Source organism: Dama dama, chromosome 6 (genome assembly GCF_033118175.1).
Source record: "Dama dama isolate Ldn47 chromosome 6, ASM3311817v1, whole genome shotgun sequence".
In the NCBI taxonomy this organism is placed as follows: domain Eukaryota; kingdom Metazoa; phylum Chordata; class Mammalia; order Artiodactyla; family Cervidae; genus Dama; species Dama dama.
In genome coordinates, this window is record NC_083686.1 from 24,604,977 (window position 1) to 24,628,819 (window position 23,843).

A 23,843-nucleotide genomic window follows, 5' to 3' on the forward strand; every position below is an offset into this window, starting at 1 on the left:
GCAGAGAAGCCGGGTGGGTTACAGTCCATGAGGTCGCAAAGAGTCAGACACGACTGAGTAACTCAATACACAACCATTAGGGAAATGTGGTCTTTTGGAAAGAAGGGAATCAAGACTCAAAAAAACCATCACAGAAATTTTTATCAATAAAAATCTTCTGACGATCAGAAGCCTCGTAAGTTGTTTTCTAAGTATTCTGTTCACCAAACATCTGCTTTTATTTATTTGCTTGTTTTCCAAGACTCTGAATGTCACAAATAAGTCCTAGAAGATACATTTTCCTTCAGGCAGGAAGAAGAGAGAAGGGGGAGTGCTGGCTTCCTGCTGGGCGGGGAAGGGTAAATGAGAAACTTCAGTCTCAGCTGAACTCCCCAGAACTCGACTTCCCATCTCAAAGGCAGGCCTTGATGAGGTGACCTCTAAAGTCCCTCCTGGCTCTAGCACTAACAATTTCTTGGAATCTGGTTAACAGACCTTATTCCACCTATATCCACTTGCGTTTTACATCATCCTGCTGCCAAGCTCATAAATTATTTCACAGCCTGTAAGGAACAGCCATTAACTGTCACTGGACCTCCACCAAAATGAAAAAAAAAAAAAAAAGAAAAAATCCAACCCTATTCACTATGTATAGCAAGTATTTTCACAGAGGAGTATTATGCATCAGACACCACACTTTCAAGAAGGCCTCCCATTCCCTCTGCCGTGGATCCTGGTCATACCACACAACTCTGGTTCTATTTCTCCCAAATGGATTGAACCTGTCTCGAGAGATCCTGTGAAGGAAACAATCTACAAGTTTTGCTGCTGCCTTCAAACTATGCAGACATTTTCATATCAGAATTCAAGGAACTGCTTCTGTTTTAAAAACCAGCATATTTCCCACACAAAGTGCTTTAATTGCTCAAATGTTAAAGCATTCTAAAAGACATACCAAAACACAATTTAAAAACTTGAATGATTTCTTTATTCCAATACAAGAAAAATAAATGAATTATTTCCAATGGAAATCAGACTGCAAACTGGCAGGCACAGCCCATGAACATGTGTATGTGGCCCACACAGTATTTTAAAATATTTGATTCAGTTGCCAGCATTTTCAGATGGGAAAATTTCACCTCAAACTCTTAAATGTCCTTCTCTTGAAAAATTGAAAACTATGACACCTCTAACACCCTCATTTCAACAGCTAAAATCAAGAGGTGGCACATGCTAGTGCATTTATAGTAATTTAATTGAAGAATCAGAGAGTTGTCCCTTTTGGTGCTTTTTTTCTCTCAAATAAATGAACCAAACAATGAAGTTTACCATGTTCAAAGATGGTTTGATGCATCAGTATCTCTCCCTTACTATCTTACCAAGTCTCCCTTACTATCTCACCATGCCATAAATAATTCACTCCAGAACAAAATTGAGGCCTGGAGGCTCAGATGGCAAAGAATCTGCCTGCAATGCAGGAGACTCGGGTTCGAACTCTGGGTCAGGAAGATCCCCTGGAGAAGGGAATGGCTACCCACTCCAATATTCTTGCCTGGGAAATCCCATGGACAGAGGAGCCTAGCGGGCTACAGTCTATGGGGTAGCAAAGAGCTGGACACAACTGAGTGACTAACACTTTAAAGACTGCTAAATTGCTAGTAAACCACAGTAAACCATGGCTCATAACTATTTTAAAGAGAACATGTAAAGTAAACTTCTATTTCTTATTAGTGTTATGGCTACATTAAGTTTGACATTTTTCTAATGGTAATTAAGTATAAGAATGCTTGAGATCAAGATTATATGAATTTATTTTCTTTTTCAAGGCATGTTATTGCTAGATATATTTAGGTCTAATATAAGAGCTTTTCAAAATCTATAAACTTAACAATACATGAAAAAAAATAAAAGAACCTGCTACTCTTGCTAATCTTATGTCCTCTTTACTGAAAATAGTTGCTATATTCTCCTAATCAGGTCACAGTCATTTTAAAAGCCTTAATAGTTTGTCTCTATCCTGCATAAAAAGGACAGAGCAACTGATTTGACAAAACATTTCCCTAAATCTTGCCCTACCATGGATTCAAGTATCTCTTGTCAAGTGGAGATAAGGAGGCTCATTTCATGGGAGTATTATGTGCAAAATGGCATAAATCTTGACTCCTGGCAACATTTATATGTAGGGTATTAACCAGCTATTCACTGTCTCCACAAACCATGAGATAAAAACTAACTGGACTAGAGATATAGATGATGAGATCAGACAAAGCTCTTCCCTCCCTCCCAGGAATGTGGTTAACAAAAGACCAAGGGAACACAAAGGGCAAACTCAGAGACACGGAAAAGGAACAGCATCCTGTTGCAACTCCGGGCTTGCAGTTGTTCAGAATGTTGCTAACATCTTTAATAGCTCTTCTTCTAAAGCATATTATCTTTCTCCATCAAAGGACAGCTGAGCCAAGGCCTGGGAGCGTTTCTGATGATATGAGATCCTTTTACCATCACAAATTCATTCCCCTTGAATCCTGAGATCATAAGTATAGGATTCCAAATTTAGAATATACATATGCTGCACTCTATCCTAAGGAAGAAAATCATTATTAGCCCCTAAATTGAACTACAAAAGCAGAGCAACAATTCTTGCTTTATGTTGTGAAGGAAAAATGCACTTTTAAGTATCACTGATGCCAGCATTATTTCCTTCAGTGTGTCCATATGACCAAAATGTGCTTGCTACAAGGGTTTCTTTTATAAACAGAAACATAAAAAACAAACAGGCATTTCCTGTAATGATCTCCACCAGTAACAGGCATCGATTTTCAGCCCCAAAGATTTTCATAAATGACTTCTTCATACTCTTATAGAAACATTTCCCTCCAACAAGGATATCTGCAAAACTGCAAGCAGACTTAGAAATAATGCATCTGCTCTAACAGAGATCATAAGAATCTGCCATTCTGAAAAGTAGGTAGGCATGACAGAGGTCTGTTTAATCAAAGCTATAGTTTTCCCAGTAGTTCTGTAAGGATGTGAGAGTTGGACCATAAAGAAGGCTAAGGGTTAAAGAATTGATGTTTTTGAACTGTGGAGCGGAAGAAGACGCTTGAGAGTCCCCTGGACAAGGAGATCAAACCAGTCAATCCTAAAGGAAATCAACCCTGAATATTCATTGGAAGGACTGATGCTGAAGCTCCAATATTTTGGCCACTTGAGGCGAAGAGCTGACTGACTGGAAAAGACCCTGATGCTGGGAAAGACTGAAGGCAAAAGGAGAAGAGGGCAGCAGAGAATGAGATGGTTAGACAGCATCACTGACTCAACAGACATGAATTTGAACAAACTCCAGGAGATAGTGAAGGACAGGGAAGCCGCGTGTGCTGCAGCCCATGAGGTCAAGAAGAATCTGGCATGACTTAGCAACTGAACAACACAAGGAGTGACTTAGTGCTGCAAGTTTTAACTTAGCAAATCAGTCCATCTGGCAAGTGTGGCAGAGAGCTCTGGACTCACTGTGAGCTCTCATCAAGCTACCACTCTCTGGAACCAAGTGATGGGAGGAGACTGGGCTAAAGAAAAAGATCCTCACCTTCCTTTCCACCTTTGTACAGATCCTATGACTCTATAGCACTGTCGGCATTCAATTAAGCTCAATGATAAATACCGTATGTGAATAATGTTTGTTTAAATTACCCATGAACTCAAAGTTCACAGCGAAAGTGAAAGTGAAGTCGCTCAGTTGTGTGTCCAACTCTTTGTGACCCCATGGACTGTAGCCTATCAGGGTCCTCTGTCCATGGGATTCTCCAGGCAAGAATACTGGAGTGGGTTGCCATTTCCTTCTCCAGGGGATCTTCCCAACCCAGGGATCAAACCCGGTCTTCCGCATTGCGGGGCAGACGCTTTACCATCTGAGCCACCAGGGAAACCCAAAGTTCACAGTAAGCACAGGTAAACAAGTCCTGGTACAGTGACTGTTCAATCTCTGGGTTCAAGCTTGGCTTTTTCTGAATATGATAGTGATGAAATGTTTCAAGCATACAAAACCTAACACATCTGTATACTCATTACCTAGCTTCATCAAACCATAGCTTTTCCCACCCATATACTTCACATCTTTTTTTTTTTTTAAATCATAGATACATTTGAAGATCCCTGAGTACCTCTCTGATACCATTCCCCTACTTCCCCAGATCACCTTCCTAGTTTTAAAAACAAAATGAGATTGGAGTTTGCCTGGAATTTACTTCAAAATAGTTTGGGGGACTGATGGGTGGGGAAGAGAAGAGAAAAGGGGAACTAGATGAACTAAGACTGGTCTGGGTGATGACAGAACATTACAATGAACACTTCCATCCCTACTCTGTGTATGATAGTTTCCTCAACAAAAAAGTTTTCTAAAAATTGAGACAGACATCAGGTTGTAAATATCTCTAGACTATACTCCTAAAGGTTCCCTATTCAGTGCAATAGCCACTAGCCACATGTAGCTATTTAAAGCAAATGAATTAAACCAGACAAAAAATTTAATTCTGTAGTTGTACCAGTCATATTTCAAATGTTAAACAGCAACCTGTGGCTAGCAGCTACCATAACTGATCAATGTAGTAGGAGAACATTTCCATTGTCATAGAAAGTTCTACCTGACTGCTCTGGTCTGCAGCCTAGGGTGGTATCTGGAACCTCTATTTGGTAAGAAGAAGTATAACTAATAGTCAGAAGACTTGGCCTTAAGAGCATCAAGTATGAGTCCTGATCCGTCAAAATAGGGGCTGATGGGCTTGGATCAAGAATAATATCTAATCAAACTTCCTCACAATGTTATTTCAAAAATCACCTTTTACCCCATTGAAATCTTATCACAGGAAAAATGTATGCAATTGCACAACTTCAACTAGGACATCACTGCTGTCTATGCAGTTGAGTTTAATGGTAAAGCCAATGTGCAAACTAGCAACATTTCAAATGTATATTTTGAAATATACATATATTTTGAAAAGACCAAAAAAAACTAACAAAACTGAAAAATGATTCCAGTTTTAGTTTGAAAAAAGGAGAAATCACACATTTCAGCTTCCAATTTATTAAGTTTCTCCTCCCACTACCTTTATTTTAGATAGAAAAACAACTTTTTACTTTTTAAAAAAAACACTTAATTTTGGGATTAAAAATTAAATCAAATTGCTGATGGAAGATTACCTAAGGTAAGTGGGGGGAATGAATGAAAAAATCCAGGCTGACGACTTGACTATGGGCCAAGCTTTCATCTATATCTAATGAGGTAATTTCTTCTTCCCAGACAGACTGAGTACATCTTTATTTTTATTTCTTTACTTTTTAATTTTGGACTATGCCATGTGGCAAGTGGGATCTTAGTTCAGGGATTGAACCCAGAGCCACGGCATTGAGAGCACCCAAGTCCTAACCACTGGGCCACCAGGGAATTCCTTTCAAGATTTTGAATCTCAGTGACAGGGAGCTCCATTTGCCAAAAAAGATTTTTGGTTCTGGCTTGGTTTAGTGGGAGAATGAGAAGGAATAAGGTTTTGACATCTTCACTCATGCAGGGTGCTGGCCCAGGTTCAGTGTCTATTGACTTAATGAAACAGGGAAACAGGAAAGACCTTTGAGGAATAAGGAAACAAAATCTTTAAGAAAGAAGAAGTAACATTTAGCAGTATCCCTAACTCCGCAATATGCCTACATAAATGTTTGTTATAGAAAGTCCCTGAGAATTCTCATCTCTCTCGCTCTCACTGGGTTATAAAATCCAATTTAGACTAAGGTCTCTTTAGCTATAAAAGCCAGCTTTGGAACGGCAGCTAGTGACAACAAATTAATTATCAGTCATTTCAATGGCTGATCTTAATTTCATATTCTGCCTTAAGTTCATAAAATACTTTTAGCATTCTGTTTTCTGAATCAGGAAAATTTGATTACCAGCAACTAAAAGACTTCCTTCAGCGGGCCAAGAGATAAAACTGTGCTTCAGGACCAACCAATATCCCCCAGGGGAGAAGTGATTCAAAGGCTGACTAAGGATTGGAAGAGTCTTTGAAAACAAATAAGTACCTAATAGGTAAATAATCAAACCATTCCAGCAGTGGTGGCATAGTCTCTGATTGCCCACCCACACAGAAAGTCAAACCAAATCTCAGGGTAGGAGCAAAGGTGACAAGTTTGGTGAGATTTGGAGAATGAATCTGTTTGGCTTCTATGTTTCCAAATATCTCTTCCACATCAGAAACCACCTCTGAGCTAAGCTTCTACAAAGAGCCAGGATGATTTGAACAATTATCCTAAGAACTCCCAGGTAGATACATAAATTAATCTGGGCCCTTAAAATCACCCAACATTAGTTAACGAAAAACTCTTTCAAGAATTGCGACCTCATTTTTCCAATCTTTATGGACAATGTAAGCTCCCAAATTTCTCTTTTTCAAAAAGTTTTAAGCTTTGGCCCAAGTTCACAGCCCAGGCATATATCAAAAACACTTCGTAGCTGAGTAATATTGTGAACTAGATAGCAAGTGGGAATTTGCTATGTGACACCGGGAGTTCAACCCAGTGCTCTCTGACAACCTAGAAGGGTGGGATGGGGTGGGAGATGGGAGGGAGAATCACAAGGGACATATTCGGTATACCTGTGGCTGATTCATGTTGATGGATGGCAGAAATCAACACAATATTGTAAAGCAATTATCCTCCAATTTTAAAAAATTTTAACTTTCTAAACATATTTGAATAAAAAAAGGACATCACAAGAAAACACACACACACACACACACACACACACACACACACACACCTTCCCTCATATACTCTGTATCTAGTTTCTGGGTAACAAAATATGTCACTGACTTGTAATCAGCATGATAAACAAGTTACAGAACAAACTAGGCTCCATGGACTCAGAAAAAGCACCTGCAAACTGGGGAGTATGAGAATCCCATTCCAAGGATCTAGGGAAGAAAATAATAGAAAAGTTTAGGTGACAGAGAGGCCTGTTTTCCTAAGACCAGTTTTTATAGAAGTTTGAAGTCTGACCTCTAGTAAACAGTAAAAATCTGATAAAAGATCAGTTTGTTGTGAACCTTTTTTTTTTTTTTGACGTCCAGAGTTATGTTATGTTACAAAAGTAACATGGAAGCTCCCTCATCTGCATAACACAAAAAAAGAGACACAAACCAGAAAATAAGGTGTTTTCACCCAGTTTTCCCCAAAATGCAGAAACCTGAGACAAGAGCGTGTGTACACGCAGCTATTTTGAAAAGTGATCCCAAAGAACAGGAGTGGGGACCTGGAATAGTTTAACAGAGAAAGAGGAAAACCATCCTAAAGGATGGAGCCAGTCATCCCTGTGGGCTGGGGCCCACGTGGACCCTCTGAGGAGCCCTATCTATTGTGTTTCAGAATTGTCCAACTTAGTAACAAAAGACAGAAGTACTTCTCTACCAGCTTCCATCCCCAGCAGTCAAAGGTGGGCCCAGGGAATGGTAACAACCTTGGATATCCGGATTTGCATACAGGTCAGAATGGCTAAGCAGAACCCAAGCGGCTACAGCAGAAAAACTTGGGGAAGAAAGCTGCAGAGATGAGGTCTATGCCTGCCTGAGTTCAGCACAGCACAGCTGGAATTAAAGAGGACTACATCAGTGAAAGCACCAGGTGGACTAACTCATTTAATCCTGTAAACCTTTGAGCAAGGTACTGTAATTATCTGGGGGCTTCCCAGGCAGCTCAGTGGTAAAGGATCTGCCTGCCAATGCAGGAAACACTGGTTTGATCCCTCGGTCTGGAAGATCCCCTGGAGAAGGCAATGGCAAAGCACTCCAGTATTCTTGCTTGGAAAATCCCACGGACAGAGGAACCTGGTGGACTTCCACCGTGGGATCACAAAGAGTCAGACATGGCTGAGCACGCACTATAATTATTTTACATATGAGGACTGAGAGGTCGCCTGTCTAAGGTCATAAAGGAGGTCAAATGGCAGAGCTGATACCCAAGAACTCCTCCAGCAGACTGGCTCTAGAGCCCACATTCTTAACCAAAACGCTGCATACAGTCCTCCATCCAAGTGGTCTGCAGAGACCACATCAGCGGCTGGGTGAATCTAGATACGGAGCGCAGACTACACTAGGCCATTCTATATAAGGGACTTGAGCATCCGCATATTTGGGGGTCCACGGGGATCCTGGAACCAGTCCCCATGGACACTGAGGGACACAACCATACTAGTATCTCTCAGTAGAGAGAAAACAACACAAAGAAGAAGGGGGTCATAGATGTATCTGCGTTTAGGAACAGACAGGCCTGGGGAAAAAAGGACTGATTTGGAAGCATCCTAAGGGAAATCAGCCTATCAAGCAGCTGGAAGTCCTAATGGCCTCAAAACCAGTTCCCAGAGAGCAGAGTCCCAGAGCTGGGGCCACCAGAGAGCAGCACAGAAGGTCTTTGAGAAGGTCACCGCCCATCCCTTATCTGGTGATGATGCTACTTGGAAGTTCACTGGGAAAGAACAGGAACAGTCACACTCTCAGCCTTCAGTTCGTCCCGGCTGAACACTTTCTCCCTCTCTCTTCAGTTTACAAAATCCAGCTGGAATCACAGAAATCAAACAGGCCGAGAGAAATCACTACCGACAGGGAGACAATTTTACAAAATAAGGACACGTGGCTCTCCAGAATACGCCCTGACTAGGAAGGGGAATGTGTTAGTCACTCAGTCGTGTCTGACTCTTTGCAACCCCATGGACTGTAGCCCACCAGGCTCCTCCATCCATGGGATTCTCCAGGCAAGAATACTGGAGTGGGTTGCCATTTCCTTCTCCAGGGGATCTTCCCAACCCAGGGATCAAACCCTGTTTCCTACACTGCAGGTAGATTCTTCACTGTCTGAGCCACCAGGTATGGTGAAATCTCGCTGTTGAACACCACCACTGGCCCTCCCTAGGGGAGGGCTGACTTCCCCCATCCCATCCAGCCTGGCCACGTGACCAGCAGAGCCCCTCTCTGCAGAAAACTATCCACCTCCATCCTGTTGAATTTAGAAATGACCATTTATTTTGGCCAGTGAGGTTCACGTTGGAAGTGACTCATCCAAGAGCCTGGAAAGTCAGTTCAGGGTTCAGCCTGCCTATTTCTCCTCTGGTACCAGACTGGCAATGTCCAGAGAAGAGGACAGGACACTCCCTCAGCTGGGTCCAAAGGTCAGTTCAGCATGGAGCAGATCTCAGAGGAAGGAACAGACAGGGACTCTGCGTGAGAAAACAAACCTCTGCTGGGTAAGCCACCAGATCTTGGGAGCAGTTTGTTACCTCAACAGAATTGAGTCTCCCTAACCAACATGAACAGTAGGTCCGTATGCATGTTGGTGAAGAGCCATGGGTTCCAAAGCCAAGTTCTCCCACTAACTGGTTGTACCAGATCAGGTGAGTGATGACTTCTTTGTGCCTCAGTTTCCCTGCCTACATTACTTCTTAGGAATTGTGAGGATTAAGAGAGAACTGTCTTGACAGTAATTTAAACAGAAAACACTTAGAAAGTCAAGATGCTACACAGGTTTCCTGTACAGAGAAGTTGTGAGTCAAGCCTTTTCCTTGCAACAGCAGGTCTGAGTAAATTTAATGGGCACCCTTAATGAGATTCATGAAGTTTATACTGGCATGAAAATGGTACACAAAGGGAGATGAATAAAAAAGGCTTAAGTCTTAGGAGGACCCTGGCTTTTAAGACGTTCCTCCTGTCTTCACAGGATCCAATGGGTTTTTAGTTTTCTTTAGGGACAACACACAATCTGAGGCGGAAGGAGTCCTAGCATTCTCCCCACCCCACCCTTTAGGACTCATCTGCTTCAGTGTCTAAGACTTTAGTTCTACCTTTTGAGGAAGAGCTCAATACAGATAACTAGTCCTGGTGATATTGTTACTGGATCCCTCCTCCTCTCCCTGCCCTTCCCATTCTTCCTCTGTTCTTTAAGGGCTAGATTTGGCCATGAAAGGAATCAACTCCCCTGAACCTTCCCTGAAACCTGAAGAATCAGTGCTCTGAAGATTTTCAGTGTCTTCTATCAACCAAGTGCAAGAATCTGGGATATTCTAAGTTGCGGGGCGGCTGGACTGCATTGAAAATACTGAAAATGCTCTGCAGTCAATACCCATGTCCCGAAGAATGCACCACAAAAGTGATGTGGTCTCTTTCCATCACCTCCCCAGCCTCCTATCTGTCTACCAATCCCCCATCTTGAATGCTGATGTCCCTGCTACACTGGATATCCTTCGGAGGCTCTGCCTCACCTCAGAGCTTTGCACACGCTGTTCCCTTGGCTTGGAACACTTTTCCCCACCTCGTTTTCCTTGCTAAATCCTAGTGCTTGCTCATCCTTTAGAGAAATTTGATGAGAGCAGCAGGAACAGCATCTCAAGTACCCACATCATAACCTCAGCACCTGCACAAAGAAACTGCACATGAAGTATCTGACAAAGCAGATGGATTAGCCAAGACGAAGCCAGATAAAGCCAAGAATGACTACTGATGCATTAGGGTGTTGAGAGTGGTTTTGTTTTTCCACTTTTAACCTATCTACATTACAGTGATTCTACTTCTATGACCAAAAAAAAAAAAAAAAAAAAGGTTAGAAAGTAAAAAAATTCATAAATTCTTTCCAAAGGAATGTTAGTCATCAAAAGTAGACACATTTTATGTCTGTTTTCACAACAATCTTAACATAATAATTTTTTTTTTTTAAAAAGGCAGAAACGAAGCTGCCCCTTGTCAGACCCCAAAGATGCCCTCTTGGAGCGTGAAGTCATTCCTACTTGTCCAGCGCAGCCTGGCCCCCTCCATCAATACATCGCACCCTATCCTGCCATCCTAGCCCAACAGACAAAGTACATCCACACAACTCAACCTCCTGCATCCTTTGACCTGAGTGACACGCTCACTCTCTCACTGGCATGGATCCGAAAGAGGTGGCTCTGATGCCTGGTCATATCAGGCAACAGACCTGATTTCTACCTCCGGCCAGGCCTGAGATAATGCAAATTTGCTTCTTAGAGCACTAGCATTCTTTTTAGAAACCTGTCTGTTTCACCTTAGCACCAGTTATGTTTCTCTATTCAACAGCAGCTGCACTGATGGGCTGCCAAGAGGCCTGAGTGGGTAGAAGAGGTATTGTTTAGTTGGAAGGGAGTTTTCTGTCAATCTGGATTAAAACTAACAACCCCAAAACAGAGGGGGTATCAATTATATTGCAAAATAGTTCTCCTTGGGAAAAAGGATAGAAGCTTTAGATCTACTGGGTCTTTGCTTCAGTAATGGTTCAGCTTGGCTGACCCCGTGTGAGACAGTCTAACTAAGGCTATGAAAGACAATTCCCCAAAAATAAAATCCAAGAGCTGTCCCTACCCTGCTCCTCCCTCAACCAAGTGCAGGCCCTGCGAAGAGAAAGAGAGGCACAGAAAACCATAGCTGGCTCCACAAGGAGCCAAAACCCAAGCATCGTTATCAGTTGTGGCATCATCAATGAGTGGTAACAGACACTGAGTCTTCTGGTAATTAATCAAAGCAGGCCATCCGAATCATTCATTCTTTTGTCTGGACACAGACATATGGTGGCCCCTGTGAGAGCACTAAGCATCTGTTTCCTTCATTATATGAATGTCCAATTAGTCACACAGGGTCTTCTCAGGCACGTAGTTTGGTTTATTTATTTTCTACATATATCCCCTCTTTTTTGAATTTCCTTTCCATTTATGTCACCACAGAGCACTGAATAGAATGCTATACAGTAGGTTCACATTAGTTATCTATTTTACTGTTGTTGTGGTTTAGTTGCTCAGTCACGTCTGACTCTTTTGTGACCCCATGGGCTGTAGCCCGCCAGGCTCCTCTGTCCATGGGATTTCCCAGGCAAGAACACTGGAGTGGGTTGCCATTTCCTTCTCCAAGGGATCTTCCCGACCCAGGGATTGAAAACATGTCTCCTGCACTGCAGGTAGATTCTTTGCCACAGTGTATGTATGTTGATCCCAATCTCCCAATTAAACAGTCTGGTTTCTTAGTAACAATTTATATGGTACGGGTTATGCTTGCTGGTATAAACCTCAAAAAGTGGATGAAAATAACACTCTAAGTACTGTTATATAAGGACAATGGGATTATGAGTAGCTTTGGTCTTTTAATCAATTACTTGGGTCGATTTTTCATTGTGATGTAGAGACATCATTTCTAAAGATATTTTAAAAGATAGAAAAATAATCCACAGCTTTCAAAAGACTTACTCCTTCTCCAGGTCCAACAACCAGAGACTTCCATGTAGGGGCCACATCCTCAAGTCATAAAAAGGGCAATTTTACTACAAGGGAAAATAACTTTTCACTGCCAGTCCTCACCCTCCAGCTGAAGACAGACCATATCTTAGGAACTGCCTATAATAACCCTCAAACAGATAATAACCCTCAAACAGATAAGATTCTTCACCTGCATCATAGCTATTCACTCAGCAATAGGCACGTAATTTCCTTTCTCCCTAAATGGCTTACATACTCTGCTGAGGTTTGTTTCTGTAATACACACGGACACTAAATTTCAGAAAATAAAAGCTCCAGGTAAGAAGGAATTTCTCAGTTGTCCACTATTGTATCCCGAGCACGTAGAACAGTACTGGCACAGAGGAGGTGTTTAACAGTGTTAAGTGAGCTAATGAACAAACGTGATTTTCTATTCCTTTGGGTACAGTGAATAAACAAAAATTAAACGTGTTTCTTGAAAAAGTTTCTTGATATCACAGAAGACCCTCCACCATTGGAAAAGTTTAAACACTTCTATTAGGCATAACGCAGAAAATATTTCTGCATTGCGGAGGAGGCTGAACCAAATGACCTCTAAAACCCCTCTAAACCCCCAGACCCTATAACTTTATGAACACCACTCCCTGAGAGGATCAGCTGCTTAAAGCCTGTTCCCAGGTAGGGTGAATTACCATGCTCTGATTAAAATAAAGTTAATAGCTGCCCTGGGACTTGGATGCCAAAATACTAACTCATCCAAAATGTGGACACATCCCTAGGGAAGAAATGCTCTTGCTAATCACCAGTCACACTCTGGAAACAGCAGATGTGCCTCAGGGGCCTCTGAGAGCCAAATACAAAAACCATTCTTGGGAAAATGGCGCAGCTAGGGGTCGAGATCAAAATGGAAATAAACAGAATCGCACCAGACTGAAGCTCCTGTCGCCCAGCCAACAACAAATCCACTTGAGACGTCTCAGTTTAGCCTTGAAATTAAAATGGTCATAACTGAATACAACCACTTAAGAAGACAGAAAATATTACCTCTGATATGTAAAGATTTTTGCTCAGTAAAATGTCGTATTTACCTAGGATATCAGATTAAGATGTTCAAGTCCAAGAATGTCAGCCTGAAGTTGAGGGCAACTTATTTTGACTGAACTTTTCTTCAGTCTGAATGAGAGAGGCAGTCTGTAGGGAAAGATGTGTTCATGGTTTCCTAAACAACTAAAAAAAAAAAAAACCACAAAACTAATTCTAAAGGACTAACTAGGTACATTCTATCCACAATCAACTTTTAAGTAATTCTTTTTTCTCAACACACCCTTCCCTTCTTTAGTTCAAATCACAGACTAGATAAGGGAAAAGAAGGGAGCAGCGAATTCTACCATCAAGAACTCTGTATAGAGGCCTTGGGGCTGGGTTAGGAGAATCTTTTGCTTTCACTGGGGTTGTTCTGAAGACCTAAGTGCAAATACTACACTAAGACAGTAACCAAATGAACAAAGTAAAACCGTTCAACAATTCCTTGCAAGCTGCCTGAAAAGACTTTGTAACTTTGTAGTCAACTCCTGATCACCCCTACCACAACTTGATCCAAAAAAAGTCTTCTGTTTTCAAACTGTAAGTAATTTAATCTTAATTCTAGTGACAACAGGGAATGTGCAGAGAAAGCAGTCACCTCCTCTGTGCACATGTACTTTGTAAAGTCACCTCTGTTTTTGAATGAGCAAGGTCTTACACAAGAATTCTGAGGGATTAAGTTCACATCTGGTTGGCAGACCTGGTGTTGGATATGATTGCGGCCACACAACTGAGTCTTAAATCCACATACTGTTCCTATTTAGCTGACATATATGAACTAACTAATTTATAGAAAATGTGCGGCAAGTTATTTCTTCCACCTCCCTCTTGCCCCAAGAATGCACCAGCAATAGGTGCCACTGAAAGGCATCCTCCCCCTACACACACAGAATATTTGCATTCCTAGCCACTGTCCAATTACCTTGTTATTTTAGTTATCTGAATCACTGCTCTGGAAATGAGAGAGAGAGAGAGAGAGAGTGAGTGAGTGAGTGTGTGTGTGTGTGTGTGTTAGGGAAGGGGGTAGGGTAGGCAGATGGGGCGGTAATTTAACCAGATGAACTTGACCTCTCTGGACCTCAATTTTCTCACCAGCAAAATAAAGGGATCAGCCCAGAGACTTTGCAAATTCCCTCAGTAACAACAATCTATGACCACTAATTATCAAGAGGAGGCCTGAATTCTGAAGAGTATGTCATTAAATATTAGAGTTTAAAATGCCTAGAAGACCCACAGTTACGCTTCAATATGACCACTGCACATGTTCCGACGGTGGAGAATGCCTGTGAAAACACCTCTGGCAGCTGAACCACCAAACCAGGTTAGAACCCGGAGAGGGACTCCGCTAAATGAAGAGGAAGGGGTGCAAAAAGAGAGGTATCTGGGGGAGGAGTTGCAAGAAGAACCGGGGTGGGGCGGGGCGGGGGGGGATTCTGAGAGCACAGTCTTGCGTTTTGCACTTCTGGGTTTTCAGAGCTTCCAGGATCTCCCGGAGACTTGGGTCTATACCTACAAACCCTCTGCAGCCACCACCTGCAGCTCCACAGCAGTGAGCAGGCGAAGGGGAAAGGAACCGGCGGTGACGGAGCGGGAAGAGCCTCTCTGAGAGAGCCCACAAAGCCCATGGGACGAAAACGGACTTTGAAGAGCGACAAAGAAAGGGGGAAAGAGAAAGAAAAAGGACTCCGCCTTCCCCACCCGGCTCTGCTCCTTTCAGTTGAAAAAAAAAGGAAAAGGCCGCCGCCGCCCCTTCCCTTCGCCCTTCACCCGGGATGCCGAGCCCGGCTGAAGCCGCGCCCTTGAAGTCCCGCTGCCATCCAGGCCGGCTCCGGAGTCGCCCACTGAGCCCTGCACACCCGCCCCGCCCGCTAGCCCGCGGCCTGAGTATCCCCCTCCCTCCCTCCCCGGCTCCCTCGCCCCAGTCTCGGGGCACCCGATTCTCCACGCACCCGCCATCCCTTCCTCTTCCCGCGCCCCCGCCTCCGGCCTTCCAACCGCAGAGCGCTTTAAGACTTCCACCCACCCGGACAAGGGGGCCCTTTGAAAACTTTGTGTGTGTATCTAGGGCTTTTGTCCACATCCTGGGCAGGGCCCGGTTACCGGCGTGGGTGCCGGAGGGTGTCCGGAATCTCTCAAGGCACTGGGGAAGCCACCACGGAAATCCCTCTCCTTTATTTTTGAGCCGGCTTCTGCCACCCTAAGACACGGCGCTTGGACTAACAATTCCCACGCCCTGGTCGCCCCTCGGCGCGGGGGAGCCGGGAGGAAAGCCCCGCACCCGGCGCCTTTCTCCACCGCCACGAGAGAAAAGGTGTGCGCGGGGAGAGGGAGGCAACCGAGAAACACCGTGGCCAAAACGACCCTGTTAAAAAATAAAAAAACAAAACAGGAAAGGGGTCCTTTTTCTCCCACATCCCCAGAACCGGGGCGATCCACTGTTGCATCACGTAGTAGCCGAGCCTCCCGGCTCCTCGCCCTCCCCTTCGCCCCAGACGCGCGCCCAAATTCATGCACACACCCAGAGCCACCGCCGCAGCCGTCCCGCGCCCCCGCCCCGGCCCCCGGGGTCCCCGCCGATACCCTCCCGCCCAGCGGGAACCCCCCACCCCCACCAGCGCCGGAGGAGAGGCGGACGAGGAAAGCGAGGCCCCAGCACTCACAGATGGTCTCCCCACGGCCACGGCCATCGCGGCGGCGGCGGCGGCTCTGGCTGCGCCCGGGTGCTCTCCGCCAACACTAGCGGCTGCTGCTCGGGCTCGGGCTCCGGCTCCGGCTCGCCACCCCCGCGCCTCCCTCGCGGCTGCGCTCTGCTTGCGCCCGGATCCCGCGCGCCACCAGCAGCATCTGCTGCCCCCACGCCGCCGCCCCTCCCGCTTTATTAGAGCAACATGGCCACCCGCCTGGAAGGGACCATTTGCTTCCCCAGGAAGGGGTGTGAGCTGGCGCGCCCTGGCTGAGGCGGTGGGAGGGAGGATGGAAGGCGGGTCTCCAGCCCGGGTCAGCCAGCCCCGGCCTCCGGGCTCGCCCTCCCCGAATGGAGCGATCGGCTCCGAAAGGACCCGCTCCGGTGCCACCGGGAGCGCCCCCCAAGCCTGTGCGCTGGCCGCCACCCCCCGTTCCACCACGTGCTAGAGTCCGAGTAAAAGCCTGGGCGCAGAGGTCCCAGCCCTGGGTCCCGCCACGCGCTTCCCCAAGCTGGTGGCTGGAGGGGCTGCGTAGAGGGAGACGGGCTCCTGGGGCGAGACAGGTCCACGCGGACAGCATCTCGCCGAGAGTTAGCCCCGGGCAAGCACGCTCCCCTCGGAGGAATCGGCTTGAAAGGGGAGCGGGTCACTAGGGAGAGCGGCGGGCGACCGAGGTGGGGTTGGGCAGGCCCCCGCGAGGGGAGAGTTGCCCCTCCACAATTCTTTTCTCCTAAGGGAGAGACTCAAAGGCAGGCAGCTGGAAGCTGTCACTGTCGCGTGCGGCCGGATAGGCGACCCCACCGGAGAGGAAGAGACCGGAGGAGTTGCAGCCGTGCACCGCTAACCACCGCCTGCCAGAGAGGAAGAAAAGGACGCCCCAGCCGGAGAACGAAAGCAGCTACTGACTGCCCTAGAGCGTGGGGGCCGAGGCCTCCCCCGGGTGTAACCGGAGAGCTGGACACAAGTGACAGCGCGGCCGGCCTTTTTTGGTCGCTGGAGACCCGACCCCACGACCCGGAGGCGGGCGCGCAGGGCGGCGGCGGCGCCAGGCGGGTGACCCTGGAGCGGGTGCGACTCCGAGCGCGTGGGACTGGAGACTGCTTTGCGGTGGGGAATGGTTTTTCCCCGAGGTGTTGGGGCATTGCTGCGTGTCTGTGCCGCGGGAAGAACGACCGAGCCCCGCTGCACGCGGGGCGGCGCGGCGCCTCGGCCAGGGCTGGGCGGCGAGGTGTGTTTGGAGTGCTGGAGATGTGGGGTCGCGGTGGCGGGGGGGCCCTGACGACACGGTGATCGAGGATAGCGACCGGTCGGGGAGAGGGAAGCCGCTGGATCCCAGCGTGGGGAAGGTGTGGTGAGGCGATGAAGGGCTGTCTGTGATCAGCCCACGGTATTGCGCCCTTGGGGAAATCCTGGGCCTATTGAATTAGGTGAAAAGACAAACCGCCTCTTCAGACTGGGGCGCCTCAGAGTCTGAGCTGAGACTTCAACTACCCGGGTTTCTCGCGGCCTTGGGTCTGCCGCTCCAGCTGCCTCTGCCCACAACGGTGCAGGATTCAAACTCGCTGCGCCACCTTTGCCCAAGTGTTGAGTGGGCGTCCCGCTGCTGCGAGACAGACACTGGTTTGCCCCGGGAGGGGTCGAGGGGCTAGAGGCAACCCAGGGTGAAGTCCACCCGCAGGGTGCCGATGGGACAGCCGGGAATGAGGTGGTTCAAGTGATTAAGAACCCGCCTGCCAATTCAGGAGCCCCTGTTCCATCCCGGGGTGGAGAAGATCCCCTGGAGGGAGAAATAGCAATCCATTCCAGTTTTCTTGCTGGAAAATCCCACGGACAGAGGAGCCTGGCTGGCGAGCGAAGTGGGGGTTGCAGAGAGTTGGACAGGACTGAACACACACTCAATGAAAGAAAGATGAGCAGCTCCTCAGTCTGTAGCCCAGACCCTCAGAGCACTAACCTCTTCATTTCTAACCAGTGTCTTCCCCTAGGCTTCAGATCTTTGGAAGACAAGACCACTGCTTTATGTCAAGCAGACGTGAGGCACCCTATGTACTGAGTTAGGATTACCAGGTACATGGGTGCTGTGCAAAGGGAGGGGGAATATATACTTGATCCACACTCTCTGTGGTATATGGACATTCGGTTCCTTCTCCTGAAGGAAGGATTTAAGAGCAACACTGCTCTGGACCAGAGGTCTCAGGTGAACCCGATGAAAAGATGCTCCAGGAGCTGTCAACCCCATAAGGGCAGCTGCAAACCAGCTCTCCATTTTGTGTTATATTGACCAAACCAGACTGCAGGGTTTTATTAATTGTTTTTAATTTTATTGACTTATTTTGTTTGCAAATGCTTATGTTGAAAGGGGCCAAAGGTAGCTCAGATGGTAAGGCGTCTGCTACAATGAGGGAGACCCGGGTTTGATCCCTGGGTTGGGAAGATCCCCTGGAGAAGGAAATAGCAACCCACTCCAGTATTCTTGCCTGGAAAATCCCTGGACCTAGGAGCCTGGTAGGCTACAGTCCATGGGGTCACAAAGAGTCGGACACGACTGAGGGACTTCACCTTCTTTCACCTATATTGAAAACAACTGATTATGTGAACTCCCTGACTTTGTTAGTAGGTTATTTTATGCTCCTCACTAAAGCTCAAAGTCGTTTATTCCAAAGTTTCATCTGTTTGAGGAAACTCTTTCAGGATAAAATCATCAGTTAACCGAGTTTCTGCCTGAATTTTTTCACTGATGAGGGCAGTGCCTTAAACTGCCCCCCTCCTTGTTTTTTTGGCAGGTAGGCATAAATATATTTAATAAATGTACAACTTAAGTCCTTTCAACCAAGGAATGCTGTTTCAGAATTTCATTTCTTATTATGAAGTTATTTATGTATCATTCTACAATCAGACTGGGCTTCCCTGATGGCTCAGATGGTAAAGAATCTGCCTGCAGTGCAGGAGACCCAGGTTTGATCCCTGGGTTGAGAAGATCTCCTGGAGAAGGGAATGGCAACCCACTCTAGTATTCTTGCCTGGAGAATTCCACGGACAGAGGAGCCTGGTGGGCTATAGTCCATGCAGTTGCAGAGTCAGACATGACTGGGCAACCAAGCATAACAACAACTACAACCTGACTACCTAGATCCAAAATACTGGCTTTACTGCTTGACAGCTGTGTGACCTTGGGCAAATTACTTAACATTTCAGTGCTTCAATTTTCTCATCTTTAAAACCTGTTTAGTGATCGTTCCTCCCTAGTAGAGTTGCTAAGGGCTTAGATTACCTTTCTAATTCTGCCCAGCACTGTGCTAGCAACTAAAAAACTATTTTTTAATAGGATGCCTCTCTGACTCTTAACCCGTACACAGTCTGCTGAGAGACAGATGTTGAAGAACTCTAATAAATAGGTCAAATCCTAGAAAAGATATATCAATTATGGGATTTCAAAGCACAGTAGAAGGAGCCATTCACTCTGCCTGTCAGAACAGGAAAGGCTTCACCAAAGAGGTGGAGGGGAGAGGGCAAGGAAGACATTCCAAACAAGGGATGAGAATGAGCAAAGATTTAGTGGCTTCAGGAGTAATGATGCTGTGGCGAGGACAGGTGCTTTGGCATTTGCTAGTACGTAGGAGGGAGCCTGGTAGAGTGGGGAGCACCCAGCATTCTGTATTATCACTTACCAGCTTTGTCACATTGAGCATGTTAGCCTTTCTTCATCTCATTTTTTTTCCTATTGCAAAATAAGGTAGTAACAGTGAGTCCTGATACAGGATATCCAGGCCCTGATATAGGATTCCTGCCCCCAAGAGAGCCTGAATGTAAAGGGCTTTCTTTCCCTTAGGTTCAGTTAGCTGAGTTTGGGCAATGGGGAGCAACAGCAAGACAGCAGAGGAGTCTGGTTACTTATTCCCCTAGGCTCCCTTGCTATGGGATGACTGCAAGCTGGCTACTTCTGAAGCTCACAGTGACTAGGTTTTTCTAGGGTAACCCAGGGTAACCTGGAGGAGGGATGGCAATTCACTCCAGTATTCTTGCTATTGTTCAAACTTTCTAGAAACTTTTGAGACTGAAAAACAGCATTGGTACCATTAGTAACTACACTAGGACAATAGGCAAAAACCAGGACTTATGGTCACCCTAGCTATTTTTATAAGACATTATTAATTGAAAGATGATCATACTAATACAGATCTTTTAATGGAGTATGAGTGTCTCAAGGCAAGAGTGCTTATTTGTGTTACATGAAGTCTGATATATTCAGTAAACATTGAGCTGTATTGGAATAGAGATGAGACTATTCCTTCTCCAGGGGATCTTCCTGACCCAGGGATCAAACCGTGTCCCTTACATCTCCTGCATTGGCAGATGGATTCCTTACCACTAGCACTACCTGGGAAGCCTGCACACATAAAGTCTGATACATTCAATAAATGTTGAATTGCATTGGAATAGAGATGAGGCTAGGGGTTACAAAAGACCGTTATTGCCATGCTAAGGATTTAGAAAAGATTTCCTGATGCTGGGAATGATTGAGGGCAGGAGGAGAAGGGGTGACAATTGGATGGCATCATCAACTCAGTGGACATGAGTCTGAGCAAACTCCGGGAGACAGTGAAGGACAGGGAAGCCTGGCGTGCTGCAGTCCATGGGGTCACAATAAGTCAGACACGACTGAGGGGCTGAACAACACCACAAATACAGACAGACGTAAATTAACAGTTACTCAGGACTGAAGTGGTAGAGAAGTCATAACTAAGTAATAACTAAGGGGTATGGGATTTTTTTTTTTGAAATGATTTTTGAAATGATAAAAATGTTCTAAAATCTATCATGGTGACATGTAAGGTTCCAGTTGTTCTGTTCTGTATCAGCAGTAAGTATATTCAGTTTTTAAATTTTTAGTCATTCTAGTCATTTTTCAGGGATACCTCAATGTTCTTTTAATTTGCATTTCTCTGGTGAATGATGGTGCTGACAGTCTTTCCATTTGCTTCTTGGACAGTAAAGAAACTGCTGACAATGTGGGAGACCATGGTTTAATCCCTGGGTTGGGAAGATCCCCTGGAGAAGGGCAGGGCAACCCACTCTAGTATTCTTGCCTGGAAAATTCCATGGATGGAGGAGCCTGGTGGGTTCCAGCCCATGGGGTCGCAAAGAGTCATACATGACTGAGTGACTAACACTTTTGCTTTCATACCTTCTTGGGTTATGTGGGGTTTTTTGCTGTTTCTTATTAAACTGAGTTACTTTATTTTTTATTCTTATGCTTGCTGTATGTTTTACACATATTTCTAAGTTTTGTCATTTCATTTTCTTAATAGAGCAGAAGATTTTATTTGATGGAGTATAACTGGTTTTTTTTCTTTTATGGATTGTGCTCTTGGTGTTTAAGAAATCTGTCAAATCTTTGTTTTTTTCTAGAAGTCTGTAGTTTTTGTCTTTACATTTAAGTCTATGCATGGTTTTGAGTTAATTTTTGTATATGGTGTGAGATATGGATGAAAGTTTATTTTCTCACATATGCAATTTTTCCAGCTTCACATACTGGAAAGATTATCCCTTCTCCACTGAATTGCCTTTGTACCTTAGTCAAAAATTGACTAAGCATACGTATGCTTGTCTAGACTAATTTCTATTCTGTGTATTGGTCAATGTATCTGTCCTTCTGCCAACACCACGCTACCTTGGTTTCTGTAGGTTTCTAGTAAGTCTTGAGATGAGGAAATATGAACTCTCCAACTTTATTCTCTTTCTAAATCACTTTGGCTAATCTAAATTGTTTGCCTCTCTATATACCTTTTATAATCTTGTAAAGTCATACCAAAAAATCATGATGGGATTTATTTCAGATTGCATTAAATCTATAGAATCACTTGGGAGAATTAACATCTTAACACTATCGAATCTTTCAATCCATGAACATGATATTTATTCCCCCTGCTTGCTTTTTTTAATATTTTTATTTCAGAATATAGGTTTTTCATGTATTTTTTGTTTTTTTCCCCAACAGTTTTATCAAAATACAATTCACATGCCATCTTATTGTTGTTCAGTCGCTAAGTCATGTCTGACTCTTTGTGGCCACATAGACTGCAGCACGCCGGGCTCTTCTGTCTTCCACCATCTCCCAGAGTTTGCTCAAACTCATGTCCATTGAGTCAGTGATGCCATCCAACCATCTCATCTTCTGTTGTCCCCTTCTCCTCCCGCCTTCAATCTTTCTCAGCATCAGGGTCTTTTCCAATGAGTCAGTTCTTCCCATCAGGTGGCCAGAGTATTGGAGCTTCAGCTTTGGCATCAGTCCTTCCAATGAATATTCAAGGTTGATTTCCTTTGGGATTGACTGATTTGGTCTCCTTGCTGTCTAAGGGACTCTCAAGAGTCCTCTCCAGCACCACAACACTCAGGCTTTTTTATGGTCCAACTCTCACATCTGTACATGCACATATCATACAATTTACTCATTTAAAGTAAACAATTCAATGTTGTTTTTTTTTAATAGATTCACCAGTTCCAGTGTCACAATTTCCTCCCTTTGTTTTCCTTCAGTCCTAAGGGTGATAATGATTTCTTAATTTTATTAGTCTTTGGGTGCCTTGCCATCCCTTATTTGTTTGACTTCAGTGCGTCTCAAATTTTAGTACATGTGAATCACGTGGAGATCCTGTTAAAATGCAGATTCTAATATCAGTAGGTCTGGTGTGGGACCTGATACTCTTTGGGTCTGTCAGTCTCCCAGGTGATGCTGACGCCGCTGATTTAGTGATTATACTAGACGATGAAGTGTTTACAGTTCTACCCTTTATTTAAGAGGTTTTTTGTTTATTTATTTATTTATTTTAATTTTTACAACTGATTATCAATTTATTAAAAAGATTGATTTAGGCATCGGCAATGGTGACTTCCACCTCGACTCCTGGCTCAATACTGATGGAAGTGATCTGCTTGACAATTTCAGAGGGGCTGTGCAGGTCAATGAGTCGCTTGTGGATCCTCATTTGGAATCGATCCCAAGTCTTAGAACCTTCACCACAAGGAGTTTTCCTTGTAGTTATTCTCAGAGTCTTGGTAGGCATCCGAACTGGTCCTTTCACTTTGAGATTCTTTTCCTTCGCGCCTCTGATCAAGTCAGCACACACCTTCTCCAGAGACTTCACGTTGCGGCTGGTGAGGGTGATCCTAATCCGGTGAATGGCCACCTCTGGCTCCACGGGAGTCTTGCCGGTGTCTTTAAAGGCCATGGCTGCGGCGCGGCTTCCTGACCGACTTGTTCCTCGGCGTGAGCGAACAGCGGTGAGTCAGGAACAAGAGCGGGCGGCACTGAGCTCCGCTGCAGCGGCGACCGCGTCTTCCTCAAAGAGGTATTTATTTATTTTTTATTTGAAACATCTGCTGTAATTTTTTTTTCCCATGGAGACTTTGGTAGATATATAAGGAAACAGGAAAAAAATTGATATTGTTATTAGTAAGCTCAATTTCTTTCCCTGTTGTTAAAACAATTGGTTAAACATTCATTCTAGGCAATGTTAAATTTACCAGTAACTCAAACTCTGCCCTGCTCCTATTGCCTTTTTACTATTTGAAAATCAGGACAATATTTGCCCTTCTTCAGTCCTTGGCATTTCTTATTTTTCTCTGGTTTTCCAAAGCTGACTGACACTAATCTACAATCACTTATGCAAAGTCTTTCATGGATAATTCATTGAGGCCTGGAATGTTTAACTCACTTAAAGAAAGCAATTGGTTGCTCACTTACCACACTGGATTTCAGTAACCTTTTAATCACGTTAATACTACATTTTTCATTTAAAATTATTCTCTTT

General features: G+C 44.9%; 2 protein-coding genes across 4 annotated transcripts in view; both read right to left on the reverse strand.

Moving 5' to 3' along the window:
* Positions 1 to 16,154, reverse strand: part of SEPTIN11 (septin 11) — a 93,468-nt gene extending 77,314 nt beyond the window's left edge. For 2 of the 3 annotated variants that reach the window (XM_061145747.1, XM_061145746.1), the window contains exon 1: positions 16,009 to 16,154. In XM_061145747.1, the coding sequence (XP_061001730.1) occupies positions 16,009 to 16,035 (27 nt within the window). In that variant the 5' untranslated portion in view covers positions 16,036 to 16,154. The remainder of the gene's footprint in view (positions 1 to 16,008) is intronic. The other variant, XM_061145745.1, reaches the window with a different exon arrangement.
* A 5,807-nt stretch (positions 16,155 to 21,961) lies between these two features.
* On the reverse strand, positions 21,962 to 23,393 carry LOC133058782 (small ribosomal subunit protein uS10). The gene has a single exon (XM_061145750.1). The coding sequence runs from the start codon at positions 23,259 to 23,261 to the stop codon at positions 22,902 to 22,904; it is 360 nt and encodes a 119-aa protein (XP_061001733.1). The 5' UTR covers positions 23,262 to 23,393; the 3' UTR covers positions 21,962 to 22,901.
* Between the last annotated feature and the right edge of the window lie 450 nt (positions 23,394 to 23,843).

Coding starts and splice junctions, on each gene's coding strand:
- LOC133058782 (XM_061145750.1), bottom strand. CDS start 23,261: ATGGCCTTTAAAGACACCGGCAAGACTCCCGTGGAGCCAGAGGTGGCC.